Source organism: Monodelphis domestica, chromosome 1, assembly GCF_027887165.1.
Source record: "Monodelphis domestica isolate mMonDom1 chromosome 1, mMonDom1.pri, whole genome shotgun sequence".
Lineage (NCBI taxonomy): Eukaryota > Metazoa > Chordata > Mammalia > Didelphimorphia > Didelphidae > Monodelphis > Monodelphis domestica.
Genome location: NC_077227.1, coordinates 424062283 through 424081287, shown reverse-complemented (window position 1 = coordinate 424081287; position 19005 = coordinate 424062283). Strand labels below are relative to the sequence as shown.

General features: G+C 37.3%; 1 protein-coding gene across 7 annotated transcripts in view; it reads right to left on the bottom strand.

Moving 5' to 3' along the window:
- Nucleotides 1-19005, bottom strand: part of RABGAP1 (RAB GTPase activating protein 1) — a 226560-nt gene that overhangs the window by 35191 nt on the left and 172364 nt on the right. For all 7 annotated transcript variants that reach the window (XM_016430690.2, XM_007474620.2, XM_056812108.1 and 4 more), the window contains 4 exons: nucleotides 13949-14074; nucleotides 12762-12905; nucleotides 7114-7155; nucleotides 5970-6098 (listed from right to left, as the gene is read on the bottom strand). In XM_016430690.2, coding sequence (XP_016286176.2) covers nucleotides 5970-6098; nucleotides 7114-7155; nucleotides 12762-12905; nucleotides 13949-14074 — 441 coding nt within the window. The remainder of the gene's footprint in view (nucleotides 1-5969; nucleotides 6099-7113; nucleotides 7156-12761; nucleotides 12906-13948; nucleotides 14075-19005) is intronic.

Sequence of the window (19005 nt, the reverse complement as noted above, 5' to 3'; positions counted from 1 at the left end):
TAACATGATGTGATAACCAAAAACGCAAATAGGACTTTGAACTGGTTTAGTAAAAGCATACTGTGTAAAACAATGGAGGTAAGGGCAATAATGCTCACTGCCCTGGTCAGAATACATCTGAAATATTATAAATAGTTTAAGAATCATATTTTCAAAGGGAAAGTGTCAAGCTAGAGGAAGGGAAGTGGTTTGGTGAAAGGATTGGATTTAGGAAATGACAAAAGACCAAAAGCAGATAATAAAATGAATATTTACCCAATACTTTGATGTTTACAAAGTGATTTATCTATACTAACTTATTTAAACCTCTTCAAAAAAGATAATTGAGACAGATACTACAAGGATCACCTTTGCTTTACACACAAAACTGGGGTCCAGAAGGGTTAAACGTTCTGTTCCTGGCCACAAAGCTAATAAATGCCCAGTGCTATGATTTAAAAACCAGGTTTCTCTAAAAGTTCTTGGAGGACTTTTGCTACAATGCAGCCTGGAGGGAGGTGAAACTTGGAAGGGTGTTTAGAGATCAACTGCCAATGCCTTTGTTTTAAAGATAAGATCACACAGGTAAAGAAGTGACAGATTAGAAGGGATGCCGAAGGAGGTCTCTATTTGTTCTGCCCAGGCACAAGTGTGAGCACCAGATGGAGTTATTCCTATGGAAAATGGGCTTTCTCAGGTGAGAGGCTAGATGACCACTTACTGGAGGGGGATTATTTGTTCAGGTAAGACAAATGATGTTCTAAGGTTTCTAAGAATGGATAGAATGATCCCCAGAGCATGGAATCTATAATTCTATTATGGATCTGGCTGACTCCCTCCTCTGTACTCTTATGAACACCTGCCCTGTCTTATAACATAGTTTTTTGTATCCCTGCCTTCCTTATAACTACTGAACTCATTACTCCTTCCTGAAATTCTTTAAGTGTTAAAATCATGTCTAATTAAGTCTACTGTTCTTCATTAAGCAGGTACTAAATGACCCTCTGTGCAATCAAATTAAAAGATTTCCTGTGACAGCAGAGGATTTGTAGCATAGACCAAATGAATTACATACTTCATTCTAAAATGAGAGGGCTGGAAAGTACATGCCAATTTAGGATTCTGGCAACTCTAGACTAACTTCTCTGGTTACTTTCTCGTTAAGTTTCTTTCAAGCATGACTCAGGAAAACTCTGTAAATGTCTATGTGCTATCAAATACATTATTTATGCTCAGGGAAGGAAAAGTCAAGCCAGAACTAGTTCGATTGCTACTGAGGAAAGAGCTAGACTTAGATTCAGGAGACCTGGATTCAAAGCTTGACTATAAAATTTAATAGCTGTTTAACTCTGGACATGTCACTTAGCTATTCTAAATCTCGGTTTCCTAATCTGTTAAAAAGAATAATACCTTTACTATATACTTTTATAGGCTTTCTATTAGGAATGAAGCCTGTAAACATCTTAAATGTTATCATCATAATTACTTGTGGCAAAATAAATATTATATTTAATTTCTGAGTTTGGCATTTTTAATGGTGTGATGTGATTTTTGAAATATATTGTTTGATGACTGCAATACAGAATTACTGGTGACCATAAATATATCAACAATGATAGATAACCAGAACTTTTTCACTGCCCTGACTCGTTTTGACCCTTTATCAAACATGGCCCCTGACTGGGTGAGGTTCCTATTGCATTTATTCTTGGGTCCCTGATAACCAGCTGAAGTCCTAACCCAATTTCTGGTTCCATTCAGGAGGCCAGGCTCAGTTAGAGAAAATTTCCCCATCATGTTTGGGTTCAATTAGGAATGCCCTCTTCCATATCTGGCATCTTCCCCCTTTTTTTCAAACAAGTCTATTCTTAAGATATAAAACTTCTTAGCTGAGACCTTATTTTGAGTGTCTCTCTCCCAAGAGTGATCCTGGCATTGTGTGTGTTGCCAAAACCCATAATATATTGCTATGTAGTGTGTATATATTTTTTTCCTGATTGCTGTGCCAAAGAGTAATAACTTGTACAAGTATTCAAAGTATTAAATTTCTGATAAATCTTCAAACCTAGGCCTTTGTTCTAATCTGAGCAGTGAGACCAAATATGGCAAATAGTTACTCAGAAAACTTTAATAATTCCATTAACTACTGAATAAAGTATGAACACTTCATCTAACATTCAAAGTCTTCCAAGATATGGCCCCAACCTAATTTTTCAACTCGTTTTTTTTCTCAGATTTTCAAATTGGACTCCATGCTGTTTTTCAAATTTGTCTTTTAGTTTCTAGTCTTCATATCTCTTCTTACACTGTTCACAGGATTACAGTTAGCCCTCAGTGGGATCACAGAAGGGATCTGTTCCAGACCCTTCATTTCAGAATATGAGGAGGGAATGCTTTTCCAAGTCATCTTTGATAGTAAAGTAGCAGAGCTGGCATTTGAACATTCTGACTCCAAATCCATTTATTCCCATTAAACCATGCTACTTCTCCCCTTTGCCTTCAATATCTGTCTTGGAGCAATCAGATTCCTCAATATTCTTTCAATATTAATAGAATATACTCAAGATAGTAAGAATTACAAGATATCAGGGGAAGAATTTGGACTTTATTCAAGAAATAAAGAATTAATTTGATATTTTTGAGTAATAATTCAATATATTAAACTTAGAAATGAAATAGTATTTATTCTGTCCAGATAAGTAAAAAGCCAACAGTACTAAATTGGAGTAAAAGTGTTTAGGTTGGTTTACAACTTTCTGGATCATGGCGTTCTGATTTGTAAGATGCAGGGAGCTGAGCTTAGATGTTGAATTCTCTTCCAGGTGTGAATCCTATGATTCTAGGGTATGTTAAGTATGGGGCACAACTTACTGATTCAGGGTTTTGGGGAATCAGATGGTTAAAAAGTTTTCAGAAATATTTGCAACACATATCTTAGTGACACAATAAAGATATGAACATACAAATTTCTAAATACCCTGAAAATGTAGATTTATAGCATGAGGGGCAACATAGAATAGTACAGGACAGCACTGGGGAACCTTTAATGAGTTTGGGTGCCCAGAGGGTAAATTCAAGCTGTCTGTGAGCCACCAAATTGCCAAAGAGAGCTGAGGGAGAAAGTGCTTGCTTTGGGTGGCTGGACAGAGGAGTGGGACATGCAAAAAATGTCCTCTGGCATTGGGAAGAGGGGGAATGGAGCAGCTCCCTGAGTGCTGGTTCTGCACATGTGCTACATCTTCACTGATGTGGGTATAGGGGAAAGAACATTTGGCTTAGAAAACCTGTCAAGTTCTATCAATTACTAGCTATGTGGTCTTGGGCCAGTCATTTAATCTCAATTGAACTTCAATTTCCTCATCTGTAAAATTGAGGGTTACTTGTAGAACTGTGTTAAATGCATGTGGAAATCACAAATGAAAATGCACCTTAAGGGTTTTGGAACCACATAAAGCATTATATAAATTTTTAGGTTTTTATTATGTATTAATAATGATGACAACAACTAGCATTTTATAAGAAGTCTACAAATATAATTTCAGTCACTAGAATAAACTATTTAGGATACGATTCATTCCTTAAACCATATTTTTCTATCAAAGGACAATGATCTATGTATGGGGCATGTAGTGTGGGAATCAATCTAACAACTAGTAAAATGATTGCCTATATTATCCTAAAAATTTTAGGTATTAAATGTAGCTAATAAATCATATCCCATTCTCAGTTAATAGTTAACAACTAAGAATGGTTTACATTTTTGCATTGCTTTCACAATAGCACTGTGAACAAAGCAGTAAATGTATGAGTATTTCACCTCCATTTTAGAGAGGAGAAAACAGCTTCTTATGACAGACAATCGTCACATAAGTAATAAGCAGCAGTTACAGAAAAAAGGCTTTCTGATGCTAAGACTAGTGTTCTATCCATCACACCATTCCATGTCCCTAGAAACATAAAGACTACCTTTGATCTTTTCACATTAAATTTCACTTATAAGTTTCCTGAATTAACTGATTTTCATGATATTGCTTTCCTCCCATCTGACAGCTTATTCTCCAAGCTTGAAATTCTTTCGCAGAGGTGTCCAGCCTCTCTGGGCTCTGTCCCGAGTCCACTTTTTCTCTAAATATACATATAGATCCAGCTTCCATCTGTCCTAAATTCTACCTGCATTATGAGCTGCTTGTTAGACATCTCCACAGTGTCCAATGAGTATCTCAAATTCAAAAGGTCTAAAATGGAACTCATCTCCTTTAAACCTGTCCCTCCTTTGAATTTCCCTATTTCTGTTGAAAGTATTACCATCTCTCCAGTAACTCAGGTTCATAATCTAACTCCTCTTTCTCCTTTATCTTTCATCACATCTGGTAAGCTGTCAGTGTCATTGATTTTTGCCCCTGCACTCTCATATCCTTTCCTTTCCATCTAGCCACATGGCTACCACTTTCATTAGGTCTTTCATTGTAACTAAACAGAACTATTGTGATAGTCTCCTAATTGGTTTTGCTGCTTCCAGTTTCTTCGTTCTCCAAAGTTTTCTTCATAAAAGTCACTCCCATGCTTCAAAATCTTCAATGGCTCCTCATCATTTAAAGGATAAAACAGAAAACCCTTAGTCTAGCATTTAGGGTCCACACAATCTTGGTCCCACTTACCTTTCCATTTTTATTTCACACAACTTTCCATGAATGAATCTATATTTCAGAAAACTAGTCATTCCCCAAAACTTAACATGACATTTTTTTCCTCTGTGTATTTGTGTAAATTGTTCCCCATGTTTTGCATGGGAAACATGCAAACATAGCCTCATCTTGGCTTTTCAGAATCATCTTTGGTACTTCCTCCATGACCCCTTTCTCCCTTTTCCTCCATCATGTTCCTGATAACTATACTACTATGTCCTAGCCTCTTGCTTTTCAAGGACAGGGAATGTTTCCTTTTTTTTTTTGTTCATTGTACCCCCAGTGTGTATTATATTGCTTTAAACATAGGAGGTATTGAATAAATATTTGATCACCCAAAATCTGTTGAATTTTCATAATAGAAGTCAGTTTTATAGGGAATTCTAACATTTGACACTGTCCTAATGAAAGTTGCAAAGAGCTACATAGTTCACCTGACATTTTCCACATTCATACAATAAAACTACTCAACTCCTTCAAGGTAATAAGTCTGTAAATCATATTCACTCAACTACCTGTTTGCCTTAACACAGGCTAAATAACCTCATATGCCCGAGGCAAGTTTGCTAACCACTGATTAAATCCAAATCCAACAGTGGTGATGTGAGACACCTCCCATTTGGATTCTTCTCAGAAACTAAGACTATTAAAATGAATGGGAATTCCAAAGGGGCTAAAGTGTGCAGTTACATTAATTTCTTATTAGTGAGGAAGAAAAGGCAAGATTTTTAAGCCATACTGCTTAATCTCCCTACTCCTGGTACTCTCATCTATTTTCTATTATGTTACTGATGTAGTTATCTTATTCTTCTTTTACTAGCTTTTAAATACCCTGAAGTTAGGAAATTTTTTCATCTTTCACTGATCCCTTTCAATAATTAGCACAGAAGGTCACACAGAATATGTGTTCAGTAATGTCTGATGAGACTGGAACCCCTCTTTACTCTGCAAAATGGGTATAGTTAATGTTGGCATAGAGATGTGAAAAATGGTAAGTTAAGAGAGTGAGAGGAATATGAAAAATATTAAAGTGTTATACAATGTAAATGATGATTATAGAACTTAATTGGTTTTTCTTCTTATAAGAATAAGTCAGAAATGCTGGGCCTCAGTTTTCTCATATGTAAAAAAATGAGGGAATTAGACAAATTCTAGGAGTCTCTTTCAAACTCTAAATTCTATGATGCAATTATTATAGATGTGCTCTCTTGAATGATGATTTACAGACTTCTGACAAAACATTTAGGTGAAAGTCAGCTGAGGAAAGAGAAAGAAAAACTTAAAAGTATCTAAGTTACTTTTTACCTTCATATTGCACGCTAACTCCATTAGTTTTTTTGCATTTTCTTCAGAGCGATATCGCTTAGGAAGCTGAACCCGAAAGAACTTTAAAGCCCCTTCAAAGTCTGTCAGAAGCAAGTCATCCTTAGAAGTCTTTGAAAAGAAGGAAAGAAAACACGTATAAACAAAGAAACATTTGCTATGAAAATGCACAAGCAGCATTTGAATAAACCTAAAAACAGTGACTATACCTCCTGCTTTCCCCTCTCTGTGTCTGCTTAAGAAATCATCCTCAAAGCCTGGAATGTTCTCCTTAGCTACTGAACCCCTACCCATCCCTCAAAGCTTAACTCAAATGCTACCTTTGGCATGAAAGCTTCTTTGATTGTGATGATACCCAAATTCCTTTTTCTTGCCTCCCTTGAAGGGTCACACAATCTGGCTCCCACTTACCTTTCCATCTTCATTTCACACAACTCTCCATTATTATTTTTTCTTAACCCTTACCTTCCATCTTAGAATCAATACTGTGTATGAGTTCCAAGGCAGAAGAGTGGTAAGAGCTAGACAATGGGGGTTAAGTGACTTGCTCAGGGCCATACAGTTATGAAGTGCCCAAGATCAAATCTGAACCCAGGACCTCCCGTCTCTAGGCCTGGCTCTCTATCTACTGAGCCACCTAGCTGTCCCCACAACTCTCCATTATTAAATGTATATTCCAGACAACCTAGACTAGTTGTTCCCCAAACTCAATATGACATCTTCTTCCTCTGTGTATTTATGTAAATTGTTCCCTATGCTTAGGATGCACTTCATCTTCACCTTGATTTCATAGCTGTCTAAGGCACTGAACATATATCATAGCTATCTGGGTATGATCATATGAGGACAAAGAAGCAGCCTCATGTAAATTTCATATTTTTCCAGTATGAAGTACAAGGCTTTGCACTTTAATATATGTTTAATAAATGATTATTGAAAGAGGGCCCTCCTCAAGTCTTTATTATAACCTCTTTTCTTAATTTAGGGCACTGTAATACCAACATGAGGCAGCACTCTGATGACATAACAGTAGGAGGTGGTCGTTTACATTTACTTTAAGATAAAACTAATTGCTGCTAAAGTGTAAAGAATAGGGATGAAATAAAAGTTTGATAGAAAGGCTTACCTTTAATAAACCAAGGGCAACGTTAAAAATAACACTTATTCCCTAAAGGAGACAAAATGGACAATTTTAGCATGAGTCTGGTTATTAATTTTTTGCTTCATAAAATTTTATTTTATATTTGAAAAAGTGAATTCCAACATCCTTTCCATGTCTAAATCCTAGGAACCATTAATTAAAGCCATGAACAGAATCTTTCGTTAAAGAGTAGGGCCAATCCCCTGTGCTGACAATCTATTGAAATTGCTGTCAGCTCATACTTTTCTGAGTAAAGGTGCCTCTTGTATCACTCTTAAAGAATCCACTAAGGAAATGACATGATTGAAAAAAATTTTTTTATATACTCTAATTGTTACTAATTATGCCAAAGCTTACTGACATATTGCAAGGACTTCAATGATTTATTAGCAGTATGTGTCATGCTTTGAGTAGTTCTGTACAAAGAGCCTGTCCCCTCTTTTACTCCCATGAATAGAAATCATAGAACCTCTGAACTGCAAGGGTCTGAGGTCCCCATCATCTATACCTGAAGATCAATCCTCTTTACAACATCCCTGACAAGTGTCCGCACAGCCTCTGCTCCAAGACCTTATTGCAACTCACTGTAGTAGCCCATGGATAGTTCTGATTAAAAGGAAGTATCTTACACTGAGCTGCCTCAGTGTAACTTCTACCTACTGTTCCTTGTCCTGTCCTATGGGGTCAAGCCGAGTAAGTATGGACTCAGTGGAAATAGTCTTTAGTGTTCTGTCTTAGGAAAAAAAACAAGTTTTTAGCTCCTAATAGCCAGCATTCAATGTGATGGTTGGTGTTGTTTGACTTTTTGTCACAAGGGAGGGCTCATTAGGAGGACTCATTATTTGTATATGACCATGATGTGAACATAAGACATGAATAAAACATCAAAAACAAAAAAGCCTCAAATATAAAGCTGACATTTCCATGCCCTTTCCCTTATAGAATCTTTCCCCCTGGGGCAGCTGGGTAGCTCAGTGGATTGAGAGCCAGGCCTAGAGACGGGAGGTCCTAGGTTCAAATCTGGCTTCAGACACTTCCCAGCTGTGTGACCCTGGGCAAGTCACTTAACCCCCATTGCCTAGCCCTTACCACTCATCTGCCTTGGAACCAAAACACAGTATTGATTCCAAAGATGGAAGGTAAGGATTAAAAAAAAAAGAATCTTTCCCCCTCAGCAATTCTTTTAGGTAAATGTGATCTTGATGTTACAGAGTAGCAAACAGAGGATCAGAAAGGGAAACTAACTCAAAAGGCTTTTGTAAGAATAAGGGAATGTATATCTTTTCATCACAGTCTACTGGTCATTCCAGGACATCACAATGGCTTTCAATCAAGAGCTATGTGGTGGCCAGTACCATTTTCTTTAAGGTTTACAGGTATACATACTTTCATCTTTTCTCCCCTTTCCTTATAACTATACTCTTTCCCAAGTTCTATTTCCCCTTTCCTGCCCCCTGAATGGCTTTGTCCTACCCCCTCCCCATGAATGTAATGGGACACTGATGAATTCAAGTGCATCATTTAACAAGAGACACTAGGAAATTCATTTGCTTTTGGACCCTATACCAAGAATACCTTTTGCCATTCTTTTCACTTTGTTTACATAAGATTTTATAAACCCCTTATACATCTGCATATTTTAATTTATATTTCATTTATTTATGAACAACTCAATTTCTTCCAGGTATTGGATTATAAACTTCTTGATGAAAAGAAAGAAGTCTCATTTTCTTTGTCTTCCCTGGGATCTAGCAGAGTACAAATTAGAAGACACTACTGTAGTGGAAAGAAGTACTAGACTTGGAAGTATGAGAAACTGGGTTTGAATTATGCCTTTCCCTATGTAATCTCAGGCAAAACATTAGCCTAGAGCTCTCTCTTTCCTCATCTCCCTCCCTCATCACTGAGACATTTTCCCTCACTATCTTCTCCTTCATCTGTAACATCTGAGAGGGCCTTTGTCCTTGCCAAGGCAAATCCTTCTTCACTTAGCCTTGATCCCATTGCATTCTGTCTTCTTCAGAAGATTTCTTCCTCTAACATCTCCATTCATTTATTAATTTTCAATCTCTCTCTACCTACTGGCTGCTTCCCTAAAATATACACCTACTACCTATATTTAGGCTGCTTAAAGAACTACTTAAGAACTTAAGAACACACATATCTCCACCATCCTTAAAAATTCTCACTGGGGGGGGGGGGCAGCTGGGTAGCTCAGTGGATTGAGAGAGCTAGCCCTAGAGACGGGAGGTCCTAGGTTCAAATCTGACCTCAGACACTTCCCAGCTGTGTGACCCTGGGCGAGTCACTTGACCCCATTGCCTAGCCCTTACCACTCTTCTGCCTTGGAGCCAATACACAGTATTGACTCCAAGACAGAAGGTAAGGGTTTAAAAAAAAAATTCTCACTGGGGCAAAATTGGGACACTAATATATTGCTGGTGGAGTTGTGAATTGATCCAACCATTCTGGAAGACAATTTGGAATTGTGTCCAAAGGGCTTTAAAAGAATGCCTGCTCTTTGATCCAGCCATACCACTGTTGGGTTTGTACCCCAAAGAGAAAATAAGGAAAAATACATGTACAAAAATATTCATAGCTGTATTCTTTGTGGTGACAAAAAATTGGAAAATGAGAGGGTGTCCTTCAATTGGGGAATGGCTGAACAAATTGTGGTATCTATTGGTGATGGAATACTATTGTGCTCAAAGAAATAATAAAGTGGAGGAATTCTATGTGAACTGGAATGATGCAGAGTGAAAGGAGCAGAACCAGGAAAACATTATACACAGAGACTGATATACTGTGGCACAATTGAATGTAATGACCCAGGACAATTCTGAGAGACTTAAGAGAGAGAATGCTATTCACATCCAGAGAAAGAACTGTGGGAACAGAAACACAGAAGAAAGACATTTCCTTGATCGCATGGTTTGATGAGGATATGATTGGGGATGTACACTAAATGATCACCCTAGTGCAAATATTAATAATATGGAACTAGAGTTTAATGAATGATACTTCCATTATCCCTACTCACTGTTCCTTCTCCTTCTCCTTCCCCTTCCCTACTCACTTCATTCTAAATCCTTGGCAGTCAGGCTTCCAGCTTCATCATTCAACTAAAACTACTGTCTCAAGTTACCAATGATCATTTAATGGCAAAATCCAATGGCCTTTTCTTCTCTTCTCCCTCTAAGCTATTTCACTTGGTGATTTCATCAATTCCCATGGATCAAATTATAATCTCAATGTCAGTGTTTCTCAGATTAATTTTTAAAACTAAACTCTCTCCTCATCTCCAATCTTGTATCAACTTTTTGTCTATTTGGGCATCTCAAGCTGGATCTTAAATATAACATGTTCAAAAAAAGAAGTAACTCCAAACCTTCCCTTCTTAACTTCTCTTTTGCCCAAGTAATGCAGATAGCATCCTCAATGACTTGGAGTCATCCTATACTTCAAATATGTCGTGAAGTTCTTTGAAGCTTCTCTTGAATGCATCTCCTCCTTTTCTCTGACGCATCTACCAGCCTGGTGAAGACCACTGTTACCTTATGCCTGCATATGGCAAGAGCCTGCTAATTGGTATCCCTACTTCTAATCTCTGTCTCTCTCTGGTCAGTCCATCCTCTGCTTGGCTATTAAAGTGATCTTCCTAAAGTTTAATTAATTTATAATTAAATAATATAAATATATTTATATAATTAAATTAAATATATAAATAAATAAATGTAATTAAATAATCCTAAAGTTTAGCCCTGACTATGTGACTCACCTACTTGATAAACTCCAGTGAGTTTCTTTATCCTATACTCAGCTGATCTGTCTAGTATTCACCAATGTCTCCAGTAATTCCTTTCTCAACAAGACCAAATCAGCTCTGTAACTCACTCCTTATTACTTCTTGGCCCTGATATCCCTCCCTCTCTCTGACTGGAAGTGTGGAGGGTAGATATTGAAGGGCTCCTCCCAGATCCTCCAGTCAAGGAGTGGGTCCAGTGCAGTCTTCTCATTATTCCTCACAGTTGCAGGCCTTTCATCATGTCCTGTGCTAGATCCCCTCCTTCCTCCAGTTTTTTGGAGAATTCCTCCAATCTTTGAAGGCATGGTCCATCTTTTGCCTTTGTATCCTCCTGGCTTACTTAGCACAGTGCCTGGCATATATAGTAAATACTTAATAAATGCTTATTAATTGGCTCCCTATCACCTCTACGATCAAATATAAAATTCTATTTAGCTTTAAAGCCCTTCACAACCATGCCCCTTTCTACATTTATGCTGCACTCATTTCTATATTCTTTCTGTTCACTGAATGTAACATTCCATGTGTCAAGTCCATACTAGTTGTCCCTTAAGGCTGGTACACTACTTTCCCTCTTTGTCTCTCTCTCTTGGCTTGTCTTTCTTCAAGTGCCACCTAAAATCCCATCTTCTGCAAAAGACCTTTCCTGGTCACCCTTCCCTCTACGATTACCTCCAATTTAACCTGGCTATATCTTTTGTGGTCTGTATGCTGCTTCCTCCATTAGACAGGAAGCTTTTTGAAAGTATGGTTTGTTTTAATCTTTCTTTGTAGCCCTAGTGCTTAGCACATTGCCTAGCACATGGCAGGCACTCAATAAATACTTGTTGACATGAATCTAATTGTTAGTGTTTCTAATTATTTAGTACCTTCCAACTCACAGTCCTAGGATTATATATACAAAATAGTGCGGTACTGAGTTGTAGAAGCTCCTTGAAGCAGAGGCTGTTTTTGTCTTTCTTTACATCCCCAACCCTTAGCAATGAGTCTGGCACATAGTAAGCATTTAAATGCCAGGTGACTACTGACTGACCGACTTCCCTTCCCTGAGACTTAGTTTTATTATCTTTAAAATGAGACAAAAAGATGATATCCAAGGTTTTTTCCCAATTCTAAATCCTATGATTTTTTTTTTATTCCTTACATTCTGCCTTAGAATCAATAAGTTGATTCTAAGGCAGAAGAGAGGAAAGGGCTGGACAGTGAGGGTCAAGTGATTTGCCCAGAGTCACACAGCTAGGAAGTGTCTGAGGCCACATTTGAACCCAGGAGCTCCCATCTCTTAATGCACCGAGTCACTTAGCTTCCCCTTATCCATAATCTCATATATCTCTTGTCTCCCCATCTTTATCTCTGTCTACCCTTAGTCTCTCTCAACTGTGGGACCTAAGAGAGTACATTGTACACGGTAGTGGTAGGAGGGTGTAGAGGGAAGGCCAGTACACTTAAGAGGTAGAAGTCTTGGTTAAAATTTTAGTTCTGCATATATAAACTGGATAGAATATCTGAGCTGGAAGGGATCAACTAATCCAATCTCTTCATTTTACTAATGAGCATACTGGAGACCCTTGAAATGAAGTGATTTTCCTAAAGTTATTTATAAAATGAGATTGTTTAGATTATCAGCTCCCACAGGGTGGGAAGAAAGCCCTCTCTCAAAAAGAGCTATAGAAACATTATGATTTATCTTGGCATGGGGGAATCATATTCTATACCTCAATTTACCAGCCCTGATTAACAGTTAGAAAGAAGATAATCATGTTGTCTTTGAAACAGCAGGAAGAAGACTATAAAATAGAGGCAAGGTTTTATAGTCACTGATACATACCTCACATAATAGCAGGTCAATTATATGGAAGACCATGTAGAGAGGGAATTTTGCAGTGAAGAGTGTAAGAAACCACTGGGAAGCATACATGTGTGCCTCAAGGCTTATATCCAGGAAGTGGTTGTACAGGTCGGGAATGTACTCCTGAAATGGCAAACTAATTAATTAGTTTTTGGCATAAATGTACCTGTTGACTCAAATATGCCAGGAATAAGACAATAAAGTCATACACTTAAGAGAGTTCTCACTCTTTTTTCCCCTTTCAAAGCAGCAAAGGCAGCCATTGAGAAGGAAAAAGAACATCTGGAATTCAAACAAAACCAATTCTCTTACTATTCAACTTATGAAATTGCTCTGAACAACAACAAAGAATCCCTCCCAAATAGTGATGAGTACTGAGAAATGAATTTTCTCTATTATGTTGGAATACATTTAGAAATGCTGGCTTTATTTCTAGTATAAAAACCAGAAGCAGAAAAATCAAACATCTCCATGAACGACATTTTTTGACTGACTTTGTTGTGATAAAATCTCTTGAATACCATTTGACATTTAGGATGTTTATAAAAATATAAACAGCTTACACACATCAGTCATACCTTATCAACCTTTGTATCATTAACATGTTAAAAAACCTATTAAAATAACTTCATACATAAATGCATAACAAAATTTAAGTCAAGACAGACACCTCCTCTCATGGTACTTTTTTTTTTCCATTTCCTTAGAGACTTAAAAGTTGGAAGGGACTTTAGAGGTCATTTAGTCCAACTTCTAAAGAAGTGATTATCCCCTGACAGAAAATATTTCAGGATGGGGTACTTACTACAAATAAACATAGCTTATTCCAATGTTGGATATATCTGTTTATCTGGAAGTTTTTCCTTGTATTGAGCTTTATATTCTGCTCTTCAGTAACTCCCAACTGCTGCTTTTAGTTCTGTTCTCTGAGTTCAAGAAGTTTTCCTATTCATTTGTTCTTTCACATGACAGCTTGATATTTGTACCCCTGGCTCCAGTTCCTTCCGTATCCTGGTTGTTTTTCTCTGGATATGTCCTGGATTGCTAATATTATCCCTTATAAACTGAGTATAGTACTACAGATGTGGTCTGCCCAGGGGAAAGGATAGTAGTATTATAATTTCTTTTTTAAATGATAATTTCTTAAATACAATTTGACCCTGTACCTGCATGAGGCGCTCTAACTGGTAAAACTTGCAGTGCAAATCTTCAAAGTTTTGCTTGAAAAGTTCCCTGAGTCCATAGTCGAACATAATTTTAACCAGAACACTGAAAGCTTGTTCCTCAGGCATCTATAAAGAAAAGATAAAACAAACAAGAAAACCAATTTTACATCTGTTTGTGTTCTTTTCAATATATTAAGTTCATGCCCCCTATCCTCATCTGGATGGCAGAAAGAAGAGCAGCAGTTAACAGTAGAGAGCTACAATTACATTTCTCCTCTTGTCAGATCTGACAAGAGAAAGCAAGCTTCTCTTCTTTAAACTTACAGCGATCTCCTCAAGCCAAAGAGGCAATGTTAAACCTCAATGCTGTGAAGAGCTAACACTATTTTGTCAACTATAAGTTTTTCTGTACAGCTGTTGGAATAAGAATAGGACATGGAGAAAAGGACCAGTCATTTTTAAGCTAATCAACTCAAAGAATGCCAGAACAGAAAGGGCCTTTATGATAGAGTAAAAAGCATTCCCTAGTGACTCTAAAGGTCATTTAAATTCCCATCCTTCATTTTATGTAATGGGGACTTGAGGTTCAGATAACAAAGTGACTTGCTCAAGGCATATGCTACTACAGATATTTAAAGAACTTGACACAGCAAAACAATAGCAAAGTAGGAACTAGAATCTCAGTCTCTTGATTCTATTTAGTATTCTTCCATTCACACTGAGTTGTCTCTCAACACATCAAGCATCTAATCCACAGGAGTCTCCTTATTGTCAAAAATGTTAACTTCTCAACTGACCAGAAAAGACAGAGCTAGATAAAGATTATATGTCTTACTAATTAGTGACTAAATGGCAATTATCCTTTAAACTCCTATAAAAACCTTGTAGTTAACTTCTGTTTATAAATGGCAACATCTATGAATATACTCCAGAATGCAATGGAAAAGTGCTTGCCTGAACCTATCACAATATCTACTTGTGTTTTTAAAAGACTCTGAAATTTTATATTTATAACTCTATAACATAGTAGCACTCTCTCAAAGAAAAAGTTGGGGGAAGAAGATTGCAGAAGATGAATATGGAAAGGAGAGTTAGGTAAAGTTAAAGGTGAAAGACCTCTGTAGGGTTTCTGTGTAGAGGGTAGGGTTAGAAGGCACATCTAATCTTGGTAAAGGGCCTACAACATTACATAAAGACTAATGATGTTAGTAATAATAAATCACACATATATGGTTCTTCATATTTTATAAAATACAAAACCTGCCTCCCCACCTCCCCCAGAATCTTGAGAGATAGGTTAGAAAAATTTATTATCTCCATTCCACAGACAAGAAAACTGAGGGTTAGAAAACAGAAGTGACTTGGACATTTTCACATGGGTAGAGGAAAAACTTGAACCCAGATCTCCAGACTTTAAGTTTAGTTCTGTTTCTATGACACTCTGCTCCTTAGATGATACTGGAGAGATAGGTCTGACCTAACATGGTATTTCTATATGAACCCCTGACTCACACACTTATTAAATATCTACACTTTGTGCATAGTAGTACATGTTTGGAGTGAGTGGCAGAAGGGTCAAAGTCTGGATAAGACAAACTCCCTAACCTGAGGGAACCATCTTGAAACATACATGAGGACACAGCAAGTGCTGTATAAATGCCAGATATGATTACAGAGAAACAGAATGAAGTGCTCTATGAAATAAAGAAGAAAGGTAACATGGAGGAACAGGAAAGAGTTTCTGAAGAGGCTGAAAATGAATTACACATTTAAAGGAAGGCTAAGAATTCCAAAGGCTGAGTAGTGTGATGTTACTCTTGTGAAAACCCTGAAATATAATCACAAATGTAAAGCTGGGAGGAAAAGTAAAGAGAATAATATTGGGTATCAGACAAGCTGGATTTGAATTCTGGTTCTTCCTACTCCCTAGCTGTGTAAGTTTGGACAAGTCACTACCTTTCTTTGGGCCTGTTACCTCTTTTTTAAAATGAAGAGATTGGACTATATGAACTCTAAGGTTAAGTCCTTAGAATTTCCTGTAGCTATAATTATTCCTTCCTTTTTTAAAAAGTCTGTCAGAAGTTCTGTCATAAAAAGGCAAAGTTCAAACAGATTTTCTGGTGACCTTACCATTTTAGTACTCATAAAGCTTTTCTTATCAACACAGAAATAATTATGGAAGGAAATTTCTTGGAGAACTTTGTGGTGTGAAATACACTGTTTATTTCTGCCAAATTTGAGGTAAAAACACATAAAAGTAAAAAAACCAGACTAGGTTTAAAGAGGTATATTATGTTTGGTAGGTTCAGTGTGGCATTCAAGGCCCTATGAAATTTGGTACCTCTATTTTTTTAGCATCATCTAATGCTACTCCTCCCCTCATGCAGGCAACAATCAAATTAAAGTGGATTGCTTTCTGAACCATATATATACATTAAGCTGTTTCTTTTGTTCTTAGTCATGCTATTCTCTATGTCTAGAATATACTTTCCAACTCTCTCAAATCTATGCCCTTTGAAATCATAGCTATCTTGCAAATTCTAGATCAAATGATGCTTCTTGTAGGAAGTCTCTTTATGTCGTCCTAATCAGAAATGATTTATCTTGGCAAGACATTCTATACATTTTTTGTGCTTTTAGCACATTATATTTTGCATTATAGCTAATGGTCAGTTTCTATACATCAAGGCATAATAAATAGCTAATCTTTATATGCTTTTAACTATGCACCACTATGTTGAGTGCTTTACAATAATTATCACATATGTTCTTGACGATCCTAAGAGGTATGTGCTATTATTATCTTTACTTTAAAGAAGAGGAAATTGAGGCTGAGAGAAATGGAAGTGACTTGCCCAGGGTCACACAGCTAGTAAATGGTTGAGGCTAGATTTGAACACAGGTCTTCCTGATTCCAGGCCTGGCATTATCTTAATCGCACCACTTCACTGTATGTACGTTTTTCCTTCTGTTAGAGTATAAGCTCCACCTGTTTTTCTGTTGCTCTTAACAGTATTGCAAGGCGGAGTCAAGATGGCGGCATAGAGGCAGTGAAAGTTCAGACCTCTGAAACCCCTTCCTTACCAATTATAAACCAAATGCTCCTAGGGGGTTTAAAATCAAACCTAATAACAAGACAGAGCCAAGGAACCCTCCTGCTGGACTCAACTTAAAAGGTAAAACCCCCAAAAGCTGGAATTCAAGAACACTCGGGTTTAAGGGGAAGGAAGAAGGAAGGTCCCAGGTCCCCTCCTCCACCTAGAGCACTAAGCCTCCAGGGGCAGCTTGAACCTCTGGGGGTGGGGGTGGGGCAAGGGTGCTGATCTGGAAGGAGTATCTTGCGGGCAAAGCTGTGCCAGGCTCAGAGCATCGAACACAGGTGGTAGGAAAGCAGTTCAAGAAGAAATGCAGAGCTCAGAGCAGGTAGCCTAGTTGCAGTAGCAGAGACACTCCATATTGCTCCCCCCCTTCCTGAGGTTTTGGCCTCAGGGCACATCTAGCTCAACCCATCAGGACTTAATCCCATCAAAGCTTTCAGAGGGCAAGGAAGCTAAAGCTCTAACACCCCTCCCCCATAGACTGCACTGAGAGATATGCTGACAAAGTTCCAAGGGTAAAGGCTGACAGAAAAGCCCCAAACCACAAAAAAAAATGAGAGGAGCAAAATGCTCAGGCAACTGCAGGGAGTAAAGAAGGGGGATAAATATAAGCAAACAACAGAAAAAGAAAAAAGAAATTACAATCGACAGCTTCTATAAAGGCAATGAACAAAGAGCAAATGGAAGAGAGAAGGATGAAGAAACACCAAGAAAAAAAAAACAGAAACCCAAGTGATTGGATAAAGGCTTTGGAAGAACTCGAAATACAATTCAAAACACAATTAAGAGAGAATGAAGACAACTGGGGAAAGAACTTAAAAAGCAAGATAAGTCATCTGGAAACAGAAAACAGTGTCTTGAAAGCCAAAATTAATCAGCTTGAAGATGAGGCAAAGAAGATGAAAGATAACCTCCAAAGAAAATCAGACCAGAAGGAGAAGGATGACCAAAAAACCAGGGAAAAAATCCAGTCTTTAAAATCCAGAATACAACAACAAGAAGTAAGCAACTTCACAAAGCAGCAGGGCACTATGAAACAAAATAAAAAGAATGAAAAAATCAAGGGAAATATGAAGCACCAAATTCGCAAAACAGAAGATTTAGAAAATTGTTCCAGGAGAGACAACTTAAGAATCATTGGTCTACCAGAAGACTATGACAAAAGAAAAAGCATGGACATCATATTACAGGAAATTATCTAAGAAAACTGTCCCGATATTCTAGAACAAGAGGGAAAAGTGGAGATTGAAAGAATCCACAGATTAACTCCAGTTCTTAATCCACAATTGACAACACCTAAGAATGTTATAGCCAAATTCAAGAACTATCAGACCAATGGAAAAATGTTGCAAGCTGCTAAGAAGAAGTCATTCAGATACCATGGAACCAAAATGAGGATAACACAGGATCTGGCTGCATCCACACTAAAGGACCAAAAGGCATGGAATATGATATTCCGGAAAGCAAGGGAACTAAGTCCTACAACCATGAATCAATTACCCAGCAAAATTGACTATATTCTTACAGGGGAAAGTATTGACATTTAACAAAATAGAAGAATGACAAGCATTTGTAAAGAAAAGACCAAACCGTTACAGAAAATTTGATGCCCAAGCACAGAACTCAAGAGAATCATCAAAAGGTAATTAAGAAAGAGAGAAAAAAGAAAAACAAAACCAAAAAACCAAAAGCAAAAAAACAAACTTTTTTAAGAGACCTAAAAAGTTAAAATGATATATATCCCTATAAGAAAAGAGGTCATTGGTAACTATTAAAAAATGTTATTATCAAATCATAGAGAATCAACCAAAAAGCTAGTTGAAACAATCAATAATTTTAGCAAAGTTGCAGGATACAAAATAAACCCACATAAGTCATCAGCATTTCTATATATCTCCAACACATCTCAGCAGCAAGAATTGGAAAGAGAAATTCCATTTCCAGGGTGAAATTCCAGGG